The 17,932-nt window shown below is 37.1% G+C and overlaps 1 protein-coding gene across 5 annotated transcripts in view; it reads right to left on the bottom strand.

Moving 5' to 3' along the window:
* Positions 1-17,932, bottom strand: part of heph (polypyrimidine tract-binding protein 1 heph) — a 522,083-nt gene that overhangs the window by 167,105 nt on the left and 337,046 nt on the right. For 2 of the 5 annotated variants that reach the window (XM_028180566.2, XM_089736955.1), the window contains one exon: positions 7,755-7,811. The exons of the other annotated variants lie outside the window; for them this stretch is intronic. In XM_028180566.2, coding sequence (XP_028036367.2) covers positions 7,755-7,811 — 57 coding nt within the window. The remainder of the gene's footprint in view (positions 1-7,754; positions 7,812-17,932) is intronic. 5 annotated transcript variants of the gene reach the window in all.

A 17,932-nucleotide genomic window follows, 5' to 3' on the forward strand; every position in this document is an offset into this window, starting at 1 on the left:
CGAAATAAAAAGCCTCTAGAGGCTTCTATACATTAAGAAAGAGAAAGTAATGAAGAAATATGTTAGGTGAGTAATAAGCCCTTTAATGCATTGGTCTTAGTTCGATGGCATTGTGAATTTTTCCAAAGGTTCACAGCGTTTACATAAGCGCTTAATTTCTGCACCGTCCTACGTCAGCAAGTCGAAGCACACACATAAATCCAGACGAAGCATGCGCTCCCAGGGGATAAGTGTGGAGTAATTTGCGAACATACGAGCTTGCTCGACTTGGCGCGGACATTAACTATTAAATTCGTTGCATATTAAACTACAACCTTAGCTGTAATCCGGAGACGACCGGAACACCAAGCTCACGTCCCCTTAAGAGTCTTCAGTGCATTCTTTAACTACTCCACTAAATAATATTGAATCACAATCATCAAAAATATGAACATATTATTGAACGGGCCAAAATTTTAATCTTACGATTCAACCTAACGCGATTGTTCTGGAAATATTTTGAATATCGAAGTATAAAAGTGAACTTCGAATATGAAGTCGTCGTGGCCTAAACGATAAGACGTCCAGTGCAATCGTGTTGAGCGATGCACTGGTGATCGATTCCCGCAGGCGGATACCAATTTTTCTAATGAAATACGTACTTAACAAATGTTCGCGATTGACTTCCACGGTGAAGGAATAACATCGTGTAATAAAAATCAAATCCGCAAAGTTATGATTTGCATAATTACTGGTGGTAGGACCTCTGGTGAGTCCGCACGGGTAGGTACCAACACTCTGCCTATTTCTACCGTGAAGCAGTAATGCGTTTCGGTTTGAAGGGTGGGGTAACCGTTGTAACTATATTGAGACCTTAGAACTTATATCTCAAGGTGTTGAACAGGCCAAAATCACAATCTTACGATTCAACCTAACACGATTGTTCTGGAAACATTCATATGAATATCGAAGTATAAAAATAATGTTGATCGCCTAATTGGTCTGATGAATAGCGATGACCCCTATTGTACTGTGTGTTAGTTCGACTCTCAGTTCGAGTCGATTCCGATCTTTGAAAGGTATTTTTCCAGAGCCTGGGAGTGCTTATTTCGATAAAATTTTAAGTCTAAGTCGTTGAATGTGAAATCCTCAATCACATGATTAAATCGACAACATAACAACAACAAAGCAGCAAACGTATAGAAAAGAACGAGTCACAACGCGTCATATATAATCTACTTGAAGAAAATACTATAATTCATATGATATTAGTAGAATTTTAAGTTATAAATGACTTAAAGGACGTGGCATCAGTTGATACAGTAGTCCTCAAAGAGAAGAATTACGTCGGAAAATACCCACTTTATTCAACAGGGAACAGGCACTCTGTCCTGCTGAGGAGCACGAAACCCACTTGACACGCTTCATTTTTACCTTTTTTAAATCTAAACTGGAACGAGGGTGCCTTTTCTATGCGCCACATATCAGGTGTATGTAGTAAAACACATTTTCGTAATATTTTGTAATTTCTATAATTTTTTTTTATTGCTTAGATGGGTGGACGAGCTCACCAGCCCACCTGGTGTTAAGTGGTTACTGGAGCCCATAGACATCTACAACGTAAATGCCGCCACCCACCTTCAGATATGAGCTCTAAGGTCTCAGTATAGTTACATGCGGTATTCGTGTTACGGAATCTATAATTTAACTGTTGTTATGTTACGGCAAGAAGAACTTTTCCCATCGGGTGCGGTGCACTGCAGCGTTCGTGGCAATGCACTTTCGCTGACCCTTTGCCTCCTCCCACGGAATCTTTCTCTGTCACCCCAACAGCTTTCCTAGAAAGCTATCTCGCTTGCACGCGTGTTTGCGCTCGCGCTTCCCGAGCACCGAGGTAATAACATTCTACGACGCGGTACACCGCCGGAGTGGAACGGGTTCTTTCGACGAATTCGACGATTATCTGTACGAGACAATGGTCAGAATGAGTACTCGATGGCTTCGCGAGAGCTATCGAAATATTGACAGTATCTGACGTCACGTTTCTGATAAACGAATGCGCGTAACAGCCGCGAGATATGTCCACGATAAAACATCAGCGTCCTGATACTGATGCAATTGCAAAATCTTGTCAAACATAACTTTGACGTGTCGAAACATTACCCGAGAACAGTGTGCTTAGTGCGAGTTTTTTTAAGTTCTCGATAGCGTAAAAGTTATTTCATATTTGTATGGAATGGGATCGTTGGCCTACGTTTGCCGTTAGGGGCGCTGCTCCAACTGCATACAAAATTGGGTTAACTTTTACGCTATCGAGAACGTTAAAAAACTCGCACTAAGCACTCTGCTCTCGTTCAGAATACCGACTTCTTATTAATGAGCTATAGTCCGTCGCTTAAGTTAAAGAAAGCGCAACGCTAGCTTGGTTGTATCACAACAATATAATCTCGGCCGACGAGCTCCGTAATGTATGAGCAATTGACGCTACATTCGTTCATTTACTCCGAGTAACTGGAATAACTTTCTTGGTTAGGAGAACGCGACGAGTGTCTTTGTTAACGCCCTATATAGTTCGCTTTTATCTACATGCATTCTAGGTGAACGATCTTCCTACACAATATTTCTACGTACGCGCTGCAGTCGGCACAATTCTAAGTATACATAAAACAAATTTACGCTTCTATTTTTTGTAGTCTCGATTTGACTTCGGTTTACTTGTAGAGTATCGCGAGACAGAGTCAAGTTACGGATTACGTGGGAGTACGCCAGAATGATCCCTTGTCGCGAGATGAGACGTCGGGTATGCGATCAGGCGAGGATGATATTTCGACTTTATATATCAAAAATTTAGGACGACATTCGTTAGCATCGGACTCGGGGGACGCCGTTCTAGGCTTGCCAGCATACTGTGAAAGCGCGGTTTCAAAGGCCTTAAAAGCAACGTGCGCTTTGTTGTATTTCGAGACGTGGGTTTGTGGGTTAGAGTACAAATTCGTTTGGCTAGCCGCTGCTGGTTTGGACCGTTGAGACTGGGAAAATTCCATAGCTCAATGAGTAATTTAAAAATTCAAAAACTCGTCGAGGCCCGACATGCGCCAGGTGAAGCGATCCGACGAGTGGCGCTTTGCAATCGACACTGTTATCTGTACAACGTTACATGGCAACACGCAACAAGAATAAACCCGCGCTGATGGATAACATGGTTACCTAAATGTATTATCCGCTGTAACATATTATAACAATACAATATACGTAATGGAAATTGTTACTGCAAATATGCTTTAGATTGTTTGTACGTACTAAAATTACTATATCTAATACTCATTCTGGAGCATTATGTAATGCTGGTAAACGAGAAAGGGGGGAATTTATATACCCTTACATCAATCCTATTGTTAGTTCTAATTAGTAAGCATGTAGCGATCAAATCGCGCAAGTTCCGTCGGTCTGAGCTATTTTAAAATTAAATTCTTTTCTCTCATGCATTCCAGAGCACGATTACAGCGCAATCGGCAAACTTCGGTTTTCGAATTCCCAAACAGATAGTATTTGATTGCAATTTAATTATTCAGCCTTCATACGTTATTTTGTTGGTGTTGTTTAGAGAAACTCTGAATTAAACTGCTGAGAAATGCATGTTTTTATATTAGGTATATTTTTTATTTTTTTATTGCTGAGATTCTCGGACAGATGGAGGGGAAGCGCGCTAGAGGAAGAGCGCCAGCTAGATGGGTTGACCAACTCAAGGAGGTGACTGGAGGCCAGATATGGGGAGCGGTACATATGGCGCAGAACCGGACCGAGTGGAGAAGATTGACATACAGTCACGATCCTCAGCATTGAGGGAACGACCAGAAAGAAAGATTGCTGAGATGGATGGACGAGCTCACAGCCCACCTGGTGTTAAGTGGTTATTGGAGCCCATAGACATCTACAACGTAAATGCGCCACTCACCTTGAGATATAAGTTCTAAGGTCTCAAGCATAGTTACAACGGCTGCCCCACCCTTCTAACCGAAACGCATTACTGCTTCACTGCAGTATTGCTACCGCAACAAAACAATTTTTTTAAATTCTATACCCTTCATAGGCCGATACTAATTATGATGATTAGTTGTCACCGTTGCTTCTGGATGTCAGGGATTCCAAAGTTACAGCCAAGCGTATCGCTGCGGATTCCCCAATTAAGTCGTTTGAAGAAGGGCAGTCATAATGCTGAATGCACATTTTGGAGGCAAGTTTATTCCGAAGCCGGATGTTACCTAGCCTTAACAATCTCCGGACATAGGAGTATGGAATATGCGATGGGTTATGATCGGATAATTTCACCATGTCGTATACGATAAGATACTTAGAGAATGATATCCGCAAAATTATAATTTGCGTCATCACTGGTGGTAGGACCTCTTGGGAGTCCGCATGGGTAGGTACCACCACCCCGCCTATTTCCGCCGTGAAGCAGTAATGTGTTTCGGTTCGAAGGGTGGCGTAGCCGTTGTAACTATACTGAGACCTTAGAACTTATATCTCGAGGTGGGTGGCGCATTTACGTAGTAGATGTCTATGGGCTCCAGTAACCACTTAACACTAGGTGGGCTGTGAGCTTGTCCATCCATCTAAGCAATAAAAAAAAAAAACCGAACGATCCTCTTTGGTATGGAGTCAAATGACTTCCATTTGACTCCATACCAAAGCTGGTCTTTTAGAGTCCTTGCCAAGAGATTAGGAGTATAACACGTAATGCCGACCTTAGGTATAATTTCTAAAGCATAAGTCGTTATCAAAGTATGAAGGATCGCTACCTTCTGTTACCTCCAAACCGTTCAATCATTCGTAACATTATGACCATATTTGGTCGAAGATTTTTATATGAAACCTCGCAAATTGTTATCGCTTCTAACATTTTGTAGATATGTTCATTTTAAGATAATGATTATATTAATAATTGATAAAAGTATTGCGAAATGCAAGTCGAGACGAGAAATGAAACCAAGTAATTTGAAAGCAGATTTTCGCAAAAAACTAGACATGATCGTGTGCCTCATTGTTTGAATTGTCAAAAATCTTAAACTTTACCTTTATAGAACTAGTAATGTAACTTTTCTGTTGCTTTAATGAATAAAGAGAAATATTTGACTACGGGATCAATACCACAAAACCGTAGCGAGTATTTTTCACAATTTATTACAAATAAGCATAAAACCCACTTTTCATCTCAAAATAATAAGCGGCCTCGAATCTTAAAAACTGGGAGGGAAATAATTACAGTTATTAGTAATTACAAACTCGTGGTATACGAACGAATCTTGAAAGTTAACCAGCTCGAAAATGGTTTAATCGTTTCTCGTACAAATTCAGCGCTAATTCCTTTACGCATAAAGTGTAAAATTGTTTAATTCTAGCAGCTTAACTTGCACAAGTCGAATTTTAAAGTTGGAACATAGACTTTATGAAAAAGTCGTTTAGTATCAATTCGACTTGACTTTGATTATGAGATTATTAAGGTATGCGATAATGAACGTAAAGGTAATTATGATTAAGGATTAAATTTATTTGTTCGTTTTGCTTTCTCTCGCTACGGATGCGGTTGAAACATGCGAGTATTAGAAACTGCAGTGTAATTTGTGTTTGTATTTATAGCGCGGACGGAAAATAAAATTAAAATTGTCTATGAACAACGGCATGCAATTTTGTATGGAAAATCAACTGACGAAAACTCATTGAATAGATTTATCATTAGTTTATGTCAAAATAGAATAGAAGATTGCACATAGTGGGAATGAGTTGCTCGCTCCGGGCATTTCAATATTATAATAATTGTTACGTTATAATACCAATTGTAAAAATTTTTTTTTTTAAATCTAATATTAAAAAAAAATCTAATATTAAAAAAAAAAAGAAGACATGCCCGCTGAGTTTCTTGCCAATTCTTCTCAGGACGGAAGCTAGTTCTTGTGAATTGGCGATAGTTCTTTTGACGTTCAACAAGTATGTACTTTCATTTAGGTATGTTGAATAAAAAAAAAAATGATTTGATTTGAATAAAATAATAAATTTAATAAAATAATAAAAAACTTATTAGTGAACTGCATTAAGACATATTCTTCAATTTTTACGACCCTCAAACTTTACGATTTAACCGTTTCCTTTCATTTGAAATCTGAAACACCTGGATGCTTATGAAAGGGGGTATCGTGAATATGAAAAACCCAGGTTAAACAAACTGCCAGACCTCAAAATATTCCTAGCTCTTTCTGTGCGCAAAGAAACGTAAATGACAAATTCTAATATAGAAATTGTGAAATAGTTGACGCATTAAACAAACGTCGAAGAGAAACAACATCTTAATCGTCTGTGAATATGAAATCTAATTCGAAACGCTGGTGATAATAAAAAACAATTGACTTGGAATCAAACCGGTGGTAGGACCTCTTGTGAGTCCGCGCGGGTAGGTACCACCACCCTGCCTATTTCTGCCGTGAAGCAGTAACGCGTTTCGGTTTGAAGGGTGGGGCAGCCGTTGTAACTATACTTGAGACCTTAGAACTTATATCTCAAGGTGGGTGGCGCATTTACGTTGTAGATGTCTATGCGCTCCAGTAACCACTTAACACCAGGTGGGCTGTGAGCTCTGACACCCATCTAAGCAATAAAAAAAAATTGTAAAATTACTTTTAATTACAGGTCAATGCAATTTAATTATACTTTAACTATTATATTTTCACAAAATCGCACATTGAACTTTGCACTTAATACTTGAATATCATAAACACAACAGACCAACTATAGCTATGTTATCAGATTGCCTCCCACGCGTTCAGTACCGTGTACATACACTTTAGGATCCGCCTTATCAATTAAACCCTCAACTAAAACTAATCTCATTGACGTTCCACGTGCGAAACACATGTAATGACATCATACGCGTTATCTTTTACGATCGATTCGAATCGGGTAACGGCTGCGTCCAACTTTCTTGAAAACTGAAGGCTTTGAGCTAAACTAGGAGTTAGCTAGTTTGTGTTCAAATCTTTTAGTTCCTTTTACCTAATCATAAGCGGCTACCACAAAAATTTCAGTGTCCAAATCTACCTTGCAATTTGTGGTTGTATTCTATTTTACAATCTCTTAGAACAGCAGGACGGTGGCCAGGCCGTGAGTAATAGCATGTTCAGTTTTGCGGATTATATAATAGTAAATCACACCCGATCATCTGGCTATCCAAACTAGAATTCACTGTACTATTGGAACCAATTAAATTAGAATAATTATAAATTACGCTATAGTTTTCATTGATTGTAGTAATTATAAAAAAATCACTGGTAGTAGGACCTCTTGGGAGTCTGCACGGGTAGGTATCACCGCCCCGCCTATTTCTGCCGTGAAGCAGTAATGCGTTTCGGTTTGAAGGGTGGGGCAGCCGTTGTGACTATACTGAGACCTTAGAACTATATCTCAAGGTGTGTGGCGCATTTACGTTGTAGATGTCTATGGGCTCCAGTAACCACTTAACACCAGGTGGGCTGTGAGCTCGTCCACATATCTAAGCAATAAAAAAAAATAAAAAAACATATTTACTGAATTTTATATTCCAAAATTGCATCTTTAATTTGCTTTAATAAATGCCGTTATTGACCATGTACAGAATTAATATGAAAGGTTAAATTGTAGCATCAAAATTATGGATACACAAATAGGTGTGCGAATAATCAAATAGGTATCTACATAGTTACTTTAATTTATTTAATTCTAGTGTTAGTAGCAAAATGACTTACCGTCTCGGACGCTGTGTAACGCCCGTTGCTGCACTCAAGTAGTGAAGATTCACTCACCTGAAACAAATTATTTTTAAAACATTAATTCATTTCCAAAATATAAATTTTGGTTCATAAAGATTAAACATAACCTAGACGAAATATTATCAGCAAAGATCATCCTTCCATTTGGCAGGCCATAAGTTCATCGACCCGTCTTAATATTTAACACGTACTAGCTTTTCATTGTCAAAACATACTCAAACCTAAACTAATATGTCATATTTTAAGAGGGAATATCTCATTATATCTCTGAACCACTATTCGTAACCTTTTTGTCTCTTTAAAATTAGTTCATCCCTGTGCGGCTTTTAATTATCTCAACAGATTTAGAATAACTTTATTTTTGACATAAATTAATAACCGCTAAGTCGACATCCCTATTCCGAATATGTGTGTACAAAGTGTTCACTGTTAGACCCAAACGTACGAATCATACGGGCCGAGGAGAACAGGCCACAATCTCCGCTTAACTTCATTATTAAAGCGAATTGCTAAACGTTCCTATTGTTGACCACGGCCCCACGCCCCTGGTCCCGAGTTTAAGGGGGCGGTTAGTCATGCAAATAGAGATCAACTGGAAACAAGAGCCCTCGTGGGATTCAAAATGTGTCCCGCTGTTTTGGTGTCGGAGGAACTTCGTTAACTAAGACTTCAATCGCAGGAACACGACAATTAATTTATATTATTTTTGTACAAATGTGTAATTATATAAAAAAAAAAAACTATAAATAAACCTGTACGAATTCCCTGAGTAAATGTTCCTTTAGTCTAGTTTCACTTTTTTTTCTTCATCTTTTATTTAGTGTTTAAATTCATTAATGTCAGTACAAATGTATTTAATATGATCATGCTTTAAATATTAATTGATATTTTAAATCACTGCAAGACACAATGAATTCTATTGCTATTCCGAGACTGGCAATGATAAAATTAAGAATGATCAGCACGCATCAACTTAGTTTGCAAAGAATATAAAATAAATGAGTATTAAATAAGTGAAAAAAAAACAAAACAGCAATCCACTTTAGAAAAGCCGGCTTGCCCCGAATACGATGTATAGGATTACCAAAATGTACAATTAGTAAACAAATCGTTTTGAAAATATGGAACAATAGTTTCCAAAACTGAAAGTCAATTGAATGCGACGAAGGCTAAAATGATTTCACGTTAATACACGCTTAAAGCACAAAGGACCGTAATGGAGAATGGATTTATGGATCGTTGGATTAATAATGCAATTGTAGCAATGTTGCCTGAGTTCCGGATAGAAATGCAATCGGCACGAACAATAATGATGTGTTGAGCGACCGCCGATGAAATTTGTTTCGTATTAGGATGATGTATTGGAATGTTTTCATTAATTGCTTTTACTTTAATGAGTTTTATTTGTAGTTATTTAGTTTTAGACTCAAAAGGTGCATAGAAAATATAGCTAAAAAATGAAATATATAACGAAAAATGATGCATGAAATGTGGTAAAGTTTTTCAGTAAAGTCATCGTCAGTCAGCTATTTTGAAGTTTTGAAAATTATGGCTAACTGATGATAATCGCTATTAGTCATTGTGGCTCACGGACATCAGTAATGCTATGGGTACAACCAAGTGGCTGTCTTCGGCCACGTAGATATCCAAATACATCAAAATTGTAAGTGCGCATTAAAAACGAACGATTTTAAATCATAATGAAGAGAAAAAAATAATTCAAAATATCTGAACTTCGCTTTCGACGTTGAAAAATCAAACATTGTACGGATTTTTTTTTGCCGTACATTACATTGGAATGTGAACAATGGCATCGAAAGTATTGTAAAACGATCCTCTGATACGGACTACCTTTATTGAGCGAATTCCTAAGGTTCCATTCATTATATCTGTTTAATTTGGGCAAGCTATACATATGTATATATTACATTGAATGATATGGAATACATAAATGTATGAAATTTAGATAGCATTTTAACAAAAAATTATAATAAGATTTTTGTGGTTTTTCGTCTATTCTAATTTTTATTTAAATGGACAGGCGAAGTCAGCAACGTGAGGTAAGGTAACCTTAAGTCATCGGGTTCAAGTGTCAATTTTATCCAACCCTCCGAAATCGGAACGCATGACTGATTCTGGACAGAAATAGGCAGGATTTTATTCAATGTCATTATTATATTGTACTATTAATGAACGTGGCAGGTATACGCATTCTGATTCTGTAGAAGTTATTTATGCCGGTTCAAAAAGGTTTTTTCCTTGAAACAATCCAAATGTGACTTTTATCTTATGTTGAACCTTATCTATACTAATATTGTTAAGAGGAAAGATTTGTTTGTTTGTTTGTATTGAACTACTGAACTGATTGGAAAAATTATTTCACTGTTTGGAATTATTCACTATTCCCGAGTGACATCTTTTTTGAAAAAAATTAGGGATCCTTACTAAAACTCTAATAACGTAATCCTAGGTGTAAAAAAATTCCTAAAATATTATTTACATCGCGTGTCATGCGAAAGCTATTGATGAAATAATTAAATAATGTACTACGACTTTGTAGAACACATTATTATTTACAAAAAGTGTCGCGACAGCATATGTCTGACTATTATAGTTATGCCATAATAAGTGTTCTTTTATTTAAAAAAATAAAACAACGTCAAATATCGTTGAAATTTTTGTTAAAGACTCGGGCGTAGCCGGAGCGGGCCGCTGGCTATAGATAATTATGTCTCTGCTTATCTATTCATAGAAGTGTTCTAGCGGCCAGCTCACGATATTTTATGATAAAATTAACAATTTCAATTGTCTCAAAAAATCATGTCAAATAGACATTTTATTAATAATACAATAGATAGACGCGAATCAATCACGTAAAGAAACGTTTACATTTCAGATATTTGCAAGTGACGAAGCGACAAAATGCGCAAAGTTACTCGCTACGTCGAGCACGATCTCAGCTCACTGGATCACACCAACTCATGGATTCTATTGATGCTCATTCCACGTATTGCTCGATTTTCATCGATTTTATTCAGCCATCTTCCGATTTACTTTGTAACTTCCCAACCGGAAAGCTTTGTGAAACTATAGCAAATAAATAAACAAATTATTAGATTTTTTTATTTATTTATAAATGGGTGCCTTATTTTTTTTATCGCATAATTGGCATTGCTTTTAAAAATACAGGCTGTTATTCAACATGACCAGCCCTTGCGAATTACTTTATTAACAAAACACCGTTAATGTGTATATATAATCTTCACAAAACTACGCATGAAAATGATTCCATTTGTAATATAACATAAACTGCCCAAAAGCATGCAAGCTCAAACATAAAAACGAACTTATTTATTTAAATGTGTCTGTACGATTCTAATTTTAATACGGCTGGGTAAAAGTGATAAGCATTTGGTAAAACATCTTTAAATAATATACAATCATAACCGAGGCCCGTAAAAATATAAACTTAAATATTCACTTTAATTAATTTGAAACATAAACGAAACTTCTCACAGTTGGCTGCAAGTAAATCTTCGTCTTGTTACTCAGTAAAACTAGCTTTGTGCCAGACAAGGGATTTTCTTGGAAACTTCAACAGAATACAATGATGTTGCTCCGGGGTGATCACAAGGTAATTCAGCGCCAACTTGTTGCACTTACATGTCTTTAAAACTTGACTATTTGACTATCTAATTAATTAAACAAAACTATGTTTGCTGTAATAATGTTCAGGAATTCATGAGTTGAGTTGCCAACAAAGTCGATGTCGGTGAATCTCTTTGTGTAAGGAGTTCAGAGCTCATATAACGAAAACTGTACTGTAAACTAGAACTACTCGTGTTGTTTGTTCGCGTTCCAATCTTTGGACCAAGAAAATACCATTCCTTAACGAAGTATCGAAAATAGTTTGAAGGCACCTTACGCTCGGTTCATTAGCTGGTCTACGTCGACTTATGTCAGGTTATGTTCAAAACTTAATAAACTTCAAACAATACCCAGGAAGATGCGTTGTCAGAACTTGCGAAACTCCAAGTTAAACTGGCAACTGTGGAAGTTTCACCCCATATTAAAATACATATTGCGTTTAATATATTAATAACATACCTTCGGTTCACGCCTGTTATTAATAGATTTAGTAAACGGGGCTACGAGAAAGCTCTAAATGCAAACGTAAACTGGGACCGCAATTGAAATCAAGAATGTAAGCGCAGTTAAGTCAATGACACTGCAATGGCGTCCACATTATGATGCTTCGACGAATTTGTACGACGAAACATATGCGGAATGCCTTCCAGTTTAACAGTTCACTTCGAAGAAGTAGCATAAATAAATTTGTATCGAAGAACATTCTCAAAATTTATTTGGTCAAAATAAAACTTGAGAAATGTACAGCTTAGGCTCATTCGCAAATGTTTTCACATCACTGACAAAGAAAAACTTTTTGATGAAATGTCTCTTGTAAAGGAAGAAGAAATAGTTTGCCGCAAAGTCGTTCGATTTCATTAAACCGCACAAGTTCTCATAAGCAACGGAACTTCGCTAACTACGAATTAGTTTTCATCTTCAAAGTAGACATTCCTGAGGTAAATAAAATATTGGAATCGAGGTCCTGAGATACTCGAAACTCAGTGACGATGGTCCCAATTCCTTGCCTTTGATCACAGGGTACTTGGGGACTTTTCTCGTCAAATTTCCAAAAAACTCGGCTTTGTTTGTGCGAGTTGTTTGACCACTTCTTTTTTGTTTTGATGGCAATCGAAATGCGAATTATAGATCACGTTATTGGCGAGTACACTTAAAATACTGAGCGAAATGTATAAAATTGTGTTAATTTGTCAGGAAATATGGTAGGTATAATGTCCTAATAACTGAAAGCTATCACTATAAATAGCATGTCCGTAAAATAAAAATATTACCGTAAGGAACATTTTACGACTCACACGTGAAGAATGTTCTACATTATTTAATTTCAGGCTAAGACTATGGTGCATTATTTTCTCCGCTTATAATATGAAACAATTTTTTAAACAGAGCTATAAAGCAAAGCCTTTTAGAGCCAACTCGGCTAGCTCACCGGAAATTTAATAAAGAGAACCTCTTTCTATAACGTCTAGAATTATTTAAAATAATTCATATCATACGAGAATTTTATTTTTTGTTATCCATTACTTTTAATTTGGAAAACATAGACTCATCTTTAACATAAAAGATATGATCCATATACATAAATTTGAAAGAATCTTTGCTAAGATTTTACATAGAATTCAGAAATGAAATAGAATATCCAATAAAATAATAAAAGTCGATTAAGAAAAACCCTTATTTGTTTCTTTTTTAATTCAAAGAGCAATTTGAGTGGCGTCATAAACTCACGATATACTTATATTAATCAAATGCTTCGTTCGAACTGTATTCCAAAGCTCTTCGTACATACATACATCTTTATTAATCCTTTGTATGCTTTCGACTAGTTCCGAAACCGTAATCTCATATATTCAAAGCACGTCGAATGTTTATTAACATATCGACCATGAAACGGACAGAAGCAAATCTCTGCCGATTTTTTCCGTTTTTCCGGTGCAGACGGTGCCTATTCAGTGAGAATTTTTTGCTGTGACGCCCAACGAACTATTTTGCTGAAAAAAAAAGAATATCGATGCCATGAGTATCTATGTACGCAGAAAAAACGAGAGGTTACATCCTGTTGAACTGAGGTATCGCTTTAATGGATTACGGAGTATTGGTTTTTGGGAAAAAATGTGTGTATCTAAGTCACGTTTCGGTTCGTGAGATTGCACGTTAAATAAACACTTTTTAGCTGTGGCTATTTTGATAACAGTAATTACAAATTGTTACTTCACTACATAGTATAAAACAAAGTCGCTTTCTCTGTCCCTATATCTGTCTGTTCCTATGTGTGCTTAAATCTTTAAAACTACGCAACGGATTTTGATGCGGTTTTTTTTAATAGATAGAGTGATTGATAATAACATCCATTAAATAGTGGAGAAATCAATAATAAATTACAGTTTCCGAAGCGAAGCGAGGGCGGGTCGCTAGTAAGAAATAAGACAGTCAGTTAATCATTCTTACTTGTGGATGGGCTTTTAGTTCGCTGGTATCTTTACCGTGCTTCTGTCTATTTCTAAGCCGAATTGGTTATAGGTTCCAGATTGAAGGGTGGCTACCTTTCCAATACCCTGGAAAATTGCATGACAGTAATCACGCCATGTTTATTCTAGGCAGACTGTATCTGATCATCCACTTGCGGAATAAATAGTCCTTTCATAGTAAGGTAACACTTTACAAACCATACATTCCCCATTTACGACAAAGGCGTGTCTGGTGTTGGATCACGCGGCCCGCACCCACATAGACTCCATCCAAATATTACAGTCTAACTTAAGTGAGATCTCAAGCCCATCCGCTAGTCTATGAAGCTAGCATTGAAGACTACTACGAGACAGTGATGCAGCACAAAGCCCCCATCATCGTGGCTGTGGCTAACTATACCCTGTCACCTAGTCGTGTGCTCACGCAGCAGTCGGTCACCTAGTCGTGTGCTCACGCAGCAGTCGGTCACCCTCAACGCCGTAGACAGGTCCTGTTCAATTCACTCGATCCACACTTAGCCGTTTGAAGCTTCTAGTTCTAACTCCAAGAGCAGTCATAACCCAGATCACCGCACTCGCGGAACTCACGAGGTCCACGACTCACCTGATGTTAAATGCTTACCGGAGCCCATAGACATCTACAACGTAAATGCCACCACCCACTTTGAGACATGACCAAAGGTCTCACTTTTAACTACGGCTGCCCAGCTCCTTCAAACCGAAACGCATTACTGCTTCACGGCAGAAATAGGCAGAATGGTGGTACCTACCCATCCGGACTCGCCAAACGTCCTACCACCAGTAAATGAAATTACATTATATAGATACTCCTTTTATTAATGAATTAGCCCTTGCTCGCTCACACGTCCTTATGAAACTGAAAAGATCGTCAGCCATCTTTCCTAAACAAAAATGTATGCAATAGGAAGATTGAGCTCAAACCTACGATGGTACACAAGACAAACGATGGCATTCCAGTCGGCAGATTTAAAACGTGACTACCTAAAATAAATTTTATTCCACAAAATTTTAACATGACAATATGAAGAAAACGACAAATAAATTGTAAACGTTCGTATTGAATGATGTTTACATTGCATCCATCGAATCTTCGAGACGTTTCTATTCGCAAGCATCTCGCAACGTCAACTCCAGCAAACACGAGAAAATGAAAATAAATAGAGACGTACTCACAAACGTTATGCGACGCAGAAAAATGAATCTGTCTAAACGAAAAGGGGGACAAAAGATTAATTGAAAATCGATACATGGACATACCTTCGTGAATCTATCAAAACACCTACAGAATTTGCTTCAAAACGATAGATATCGTCGGACCGAATTATACTGTCAGTCCTGATTAATGCTGACTTATGACACGGTTTATTGACTCTTCCGAATGATGCTGACTCCGCATATTAAGAGAAAAAGCAGCTCGTCACGAGGAAAGGGTCCTTTCCGGACTAATTAAATGAAATGGTAATAATGATTTATTATTTGCAATTTGCATTAATTAACAATTCGTTCGCATTAAATTTACTCGGTGACGCTAAATCAAATTGAAATTTGATTGCGAGTAAGAATACAAGTAGTAAAATACGATGTATAATGATACAAAATCCGTTATACGCGACAAACTAAAACTTGGTTTGATTAAAAGTATTGAATTCTGAATTCGATACTTTACAAAGTACATGAACATCAGAAAATAACGAGGTTACGTATCAATTAGTTCCATTTTCCCCTTTTTTTATATTCTGAGCCATTAAATAGCTCTGGTTTATTTGAAAACCATTAGCGAGCCGAATGGATACGGTTTGAATCATCGATAAAATGAATGGCTGTCTTTCACAAAGGCCCGGTATGGGGGTCGAATGTGAATCGAAATTATTAAATCAACCTTAGTAAAATATCTGGGATGAAATGATTTTTTTTTTTAATTTACGTACGCAAAATATCTACCGTCCTCTGTTAATTATAGGTAATAAATCACTGAGTATTACAGTCCATTGATCGGATATTTAGGCTTCACTTTTGGAAAATGCCATTGGGTAGAGAAGCAGCTAAGGCGTATCGCACGTGGCTTAATTGGGTCGAATATATTGCTGAAAAATTCGATTATGAATATAAAGATGGATGAGTTGTGTCATTGAAAAGCAATGAAAAGGGAAGGGCCGGCAAATTTTTAATTACTTTTAAACCGATACAAAACCGCTCCAAAGAACACAATCAACGCTGGGTGCACAACACTAAATCAAAACAAACTTCCGACTGGATCCCTTTTACCAACTTTCTAAATAACGGCGAACAATCTTTTTCATTAAAAATCTCCATGAGCCCGATTATTAGGGGAGTAAAACGCCTCCGGTGGGCCAAAGCGAGTTTGCGAATTCGCCTTAAGATTTTCGCGAGGTCAAACTTGGGAATGTTAACAGATAATTACGGGCAAGTTTTAGCTAGTACGAGACATTTAACAGATGCTTTATTCGGGAGCGCGCGGCCGCGAGCGCACGATGAATGCTAATGAGATATTGCTTTAAATAAGCGTCGCTTTTATACGCTACGGCATAAGATCTCATATTGCGTAGCCGCCCAATCGATCCGAGCTTTCGGGAAACGCCCGTTAACACATTTGGATTCGTGTCTAAGGTTAATTAGATTAGTATCCAACAATGCTACGCAGATGTTATGGAAAAACAGATTGGGTGTGTTTTATTAAATTGTATCGTTATTGTCGGTTCGAGAATTGAAAACTTTGAGAATGTCAATAATTACAACGCCGCATTGTTGTGATGAGTCCGAAGTTTTCAGATGTTTACCTAAATTTTGTATAATTCGATGCTAAATAGATATTTTAATAGGAGCATTTTAATATCGTAAAATATACGATTCTAAAGCTCGGCGGAGGTGGAATTCATCAGAAGTTCAGGATTCCCGAGAGCTCTAAGATACCGGCAATTTACATGAGTTGTTGCAGTCATACATCCTTCCGTGCGTTACGGACCAATTAATTTTACACGGAAACGGATATGCGAAGCAAGGCGCAAACGGGTTCATCACACGAATAACATACACCTCGGTTAGTTTGTGTGCTAATACACTAGTTGTGCTTCGAATGTTCGCTTACTAAATACGTTAATTTAAGGTTGCTACGCTAAAAGCATTTTCTGTGTACAAATATGCAAAAGGTATCTTTATGAAAAAGGTATCTTTAATTTGGATGTATGCTTATGTTTTACTGGTTAATTGACAGACGACCTTATGGTTGATTTCGTAGTGTACGGTTATCAGAGGTCAATGTTTTTCACATCAAGACTACGATGGTCTGTCTTGAGAAACGAGGTAGCCTCAATTATATTATATGATAAAGATTTTCCAACTCTTTAAATTGCTTTAAATGCTTGATAGAAGGGGTAAGCAGTGCTGTTAAACCTACCGAGTTTTATTAGGGAATTAGATAGGAAAATACATAAATACGATTAAAAGTGTTGATGGTAGGAAAGTTGTGGCACAAGGAATCTAAGGGTCAGAGTAATATCTATTGTATGTGATCAAAACACATACAATTCTAGTTGCATAAAATTGTCTCCAGAATTGTCTTCAAATTAAAAGGATCTAGTTAGTATAATACCTAGTTTTAAACTTCAATGCCCTCTTCTGAGAGGTACACAATAAACCAATAGGGTCATGTCATCTTGGCTCAACAGTGTATTTATTATTCATAGCGATAAGTATTCTGACAGGAATGGACGGTCTTTATCTTTAATATCGATCTTCAAATTGAAACGGCCGTCTGGTGTAGTAGTAAGTACATGGTCACTACACAAGGGGGTCGCGGGTTCGAATCCCGCCAAGGGAGGATATTTATATGATAAATATAAATGTCTTTTCCAGGGTTATGGATGTATATTAAATATGTGTATGTGTATAATAAAAAATCTTACATTTATTTCCGTTATCTGGTACCTGTAACAAAAGTCCTTTACGAACTTATCACAGGACCAGTTAACGTGGCGTGATTGTTAGTAAATATTTATT

This window comes from Bombyx mandarina, chromosome 22 (genome assembly GCF_030267445.1).
Source record: "Bombyx mandarina strain Sakado chromosome 22, ASM3026744v2".
Lineage (NCBI taxonomy): Eukaryota > Metazoa > Arthropoda > Insecta > Lepidoptera > Bombycidae > Bombyx > Bombyx mandarina.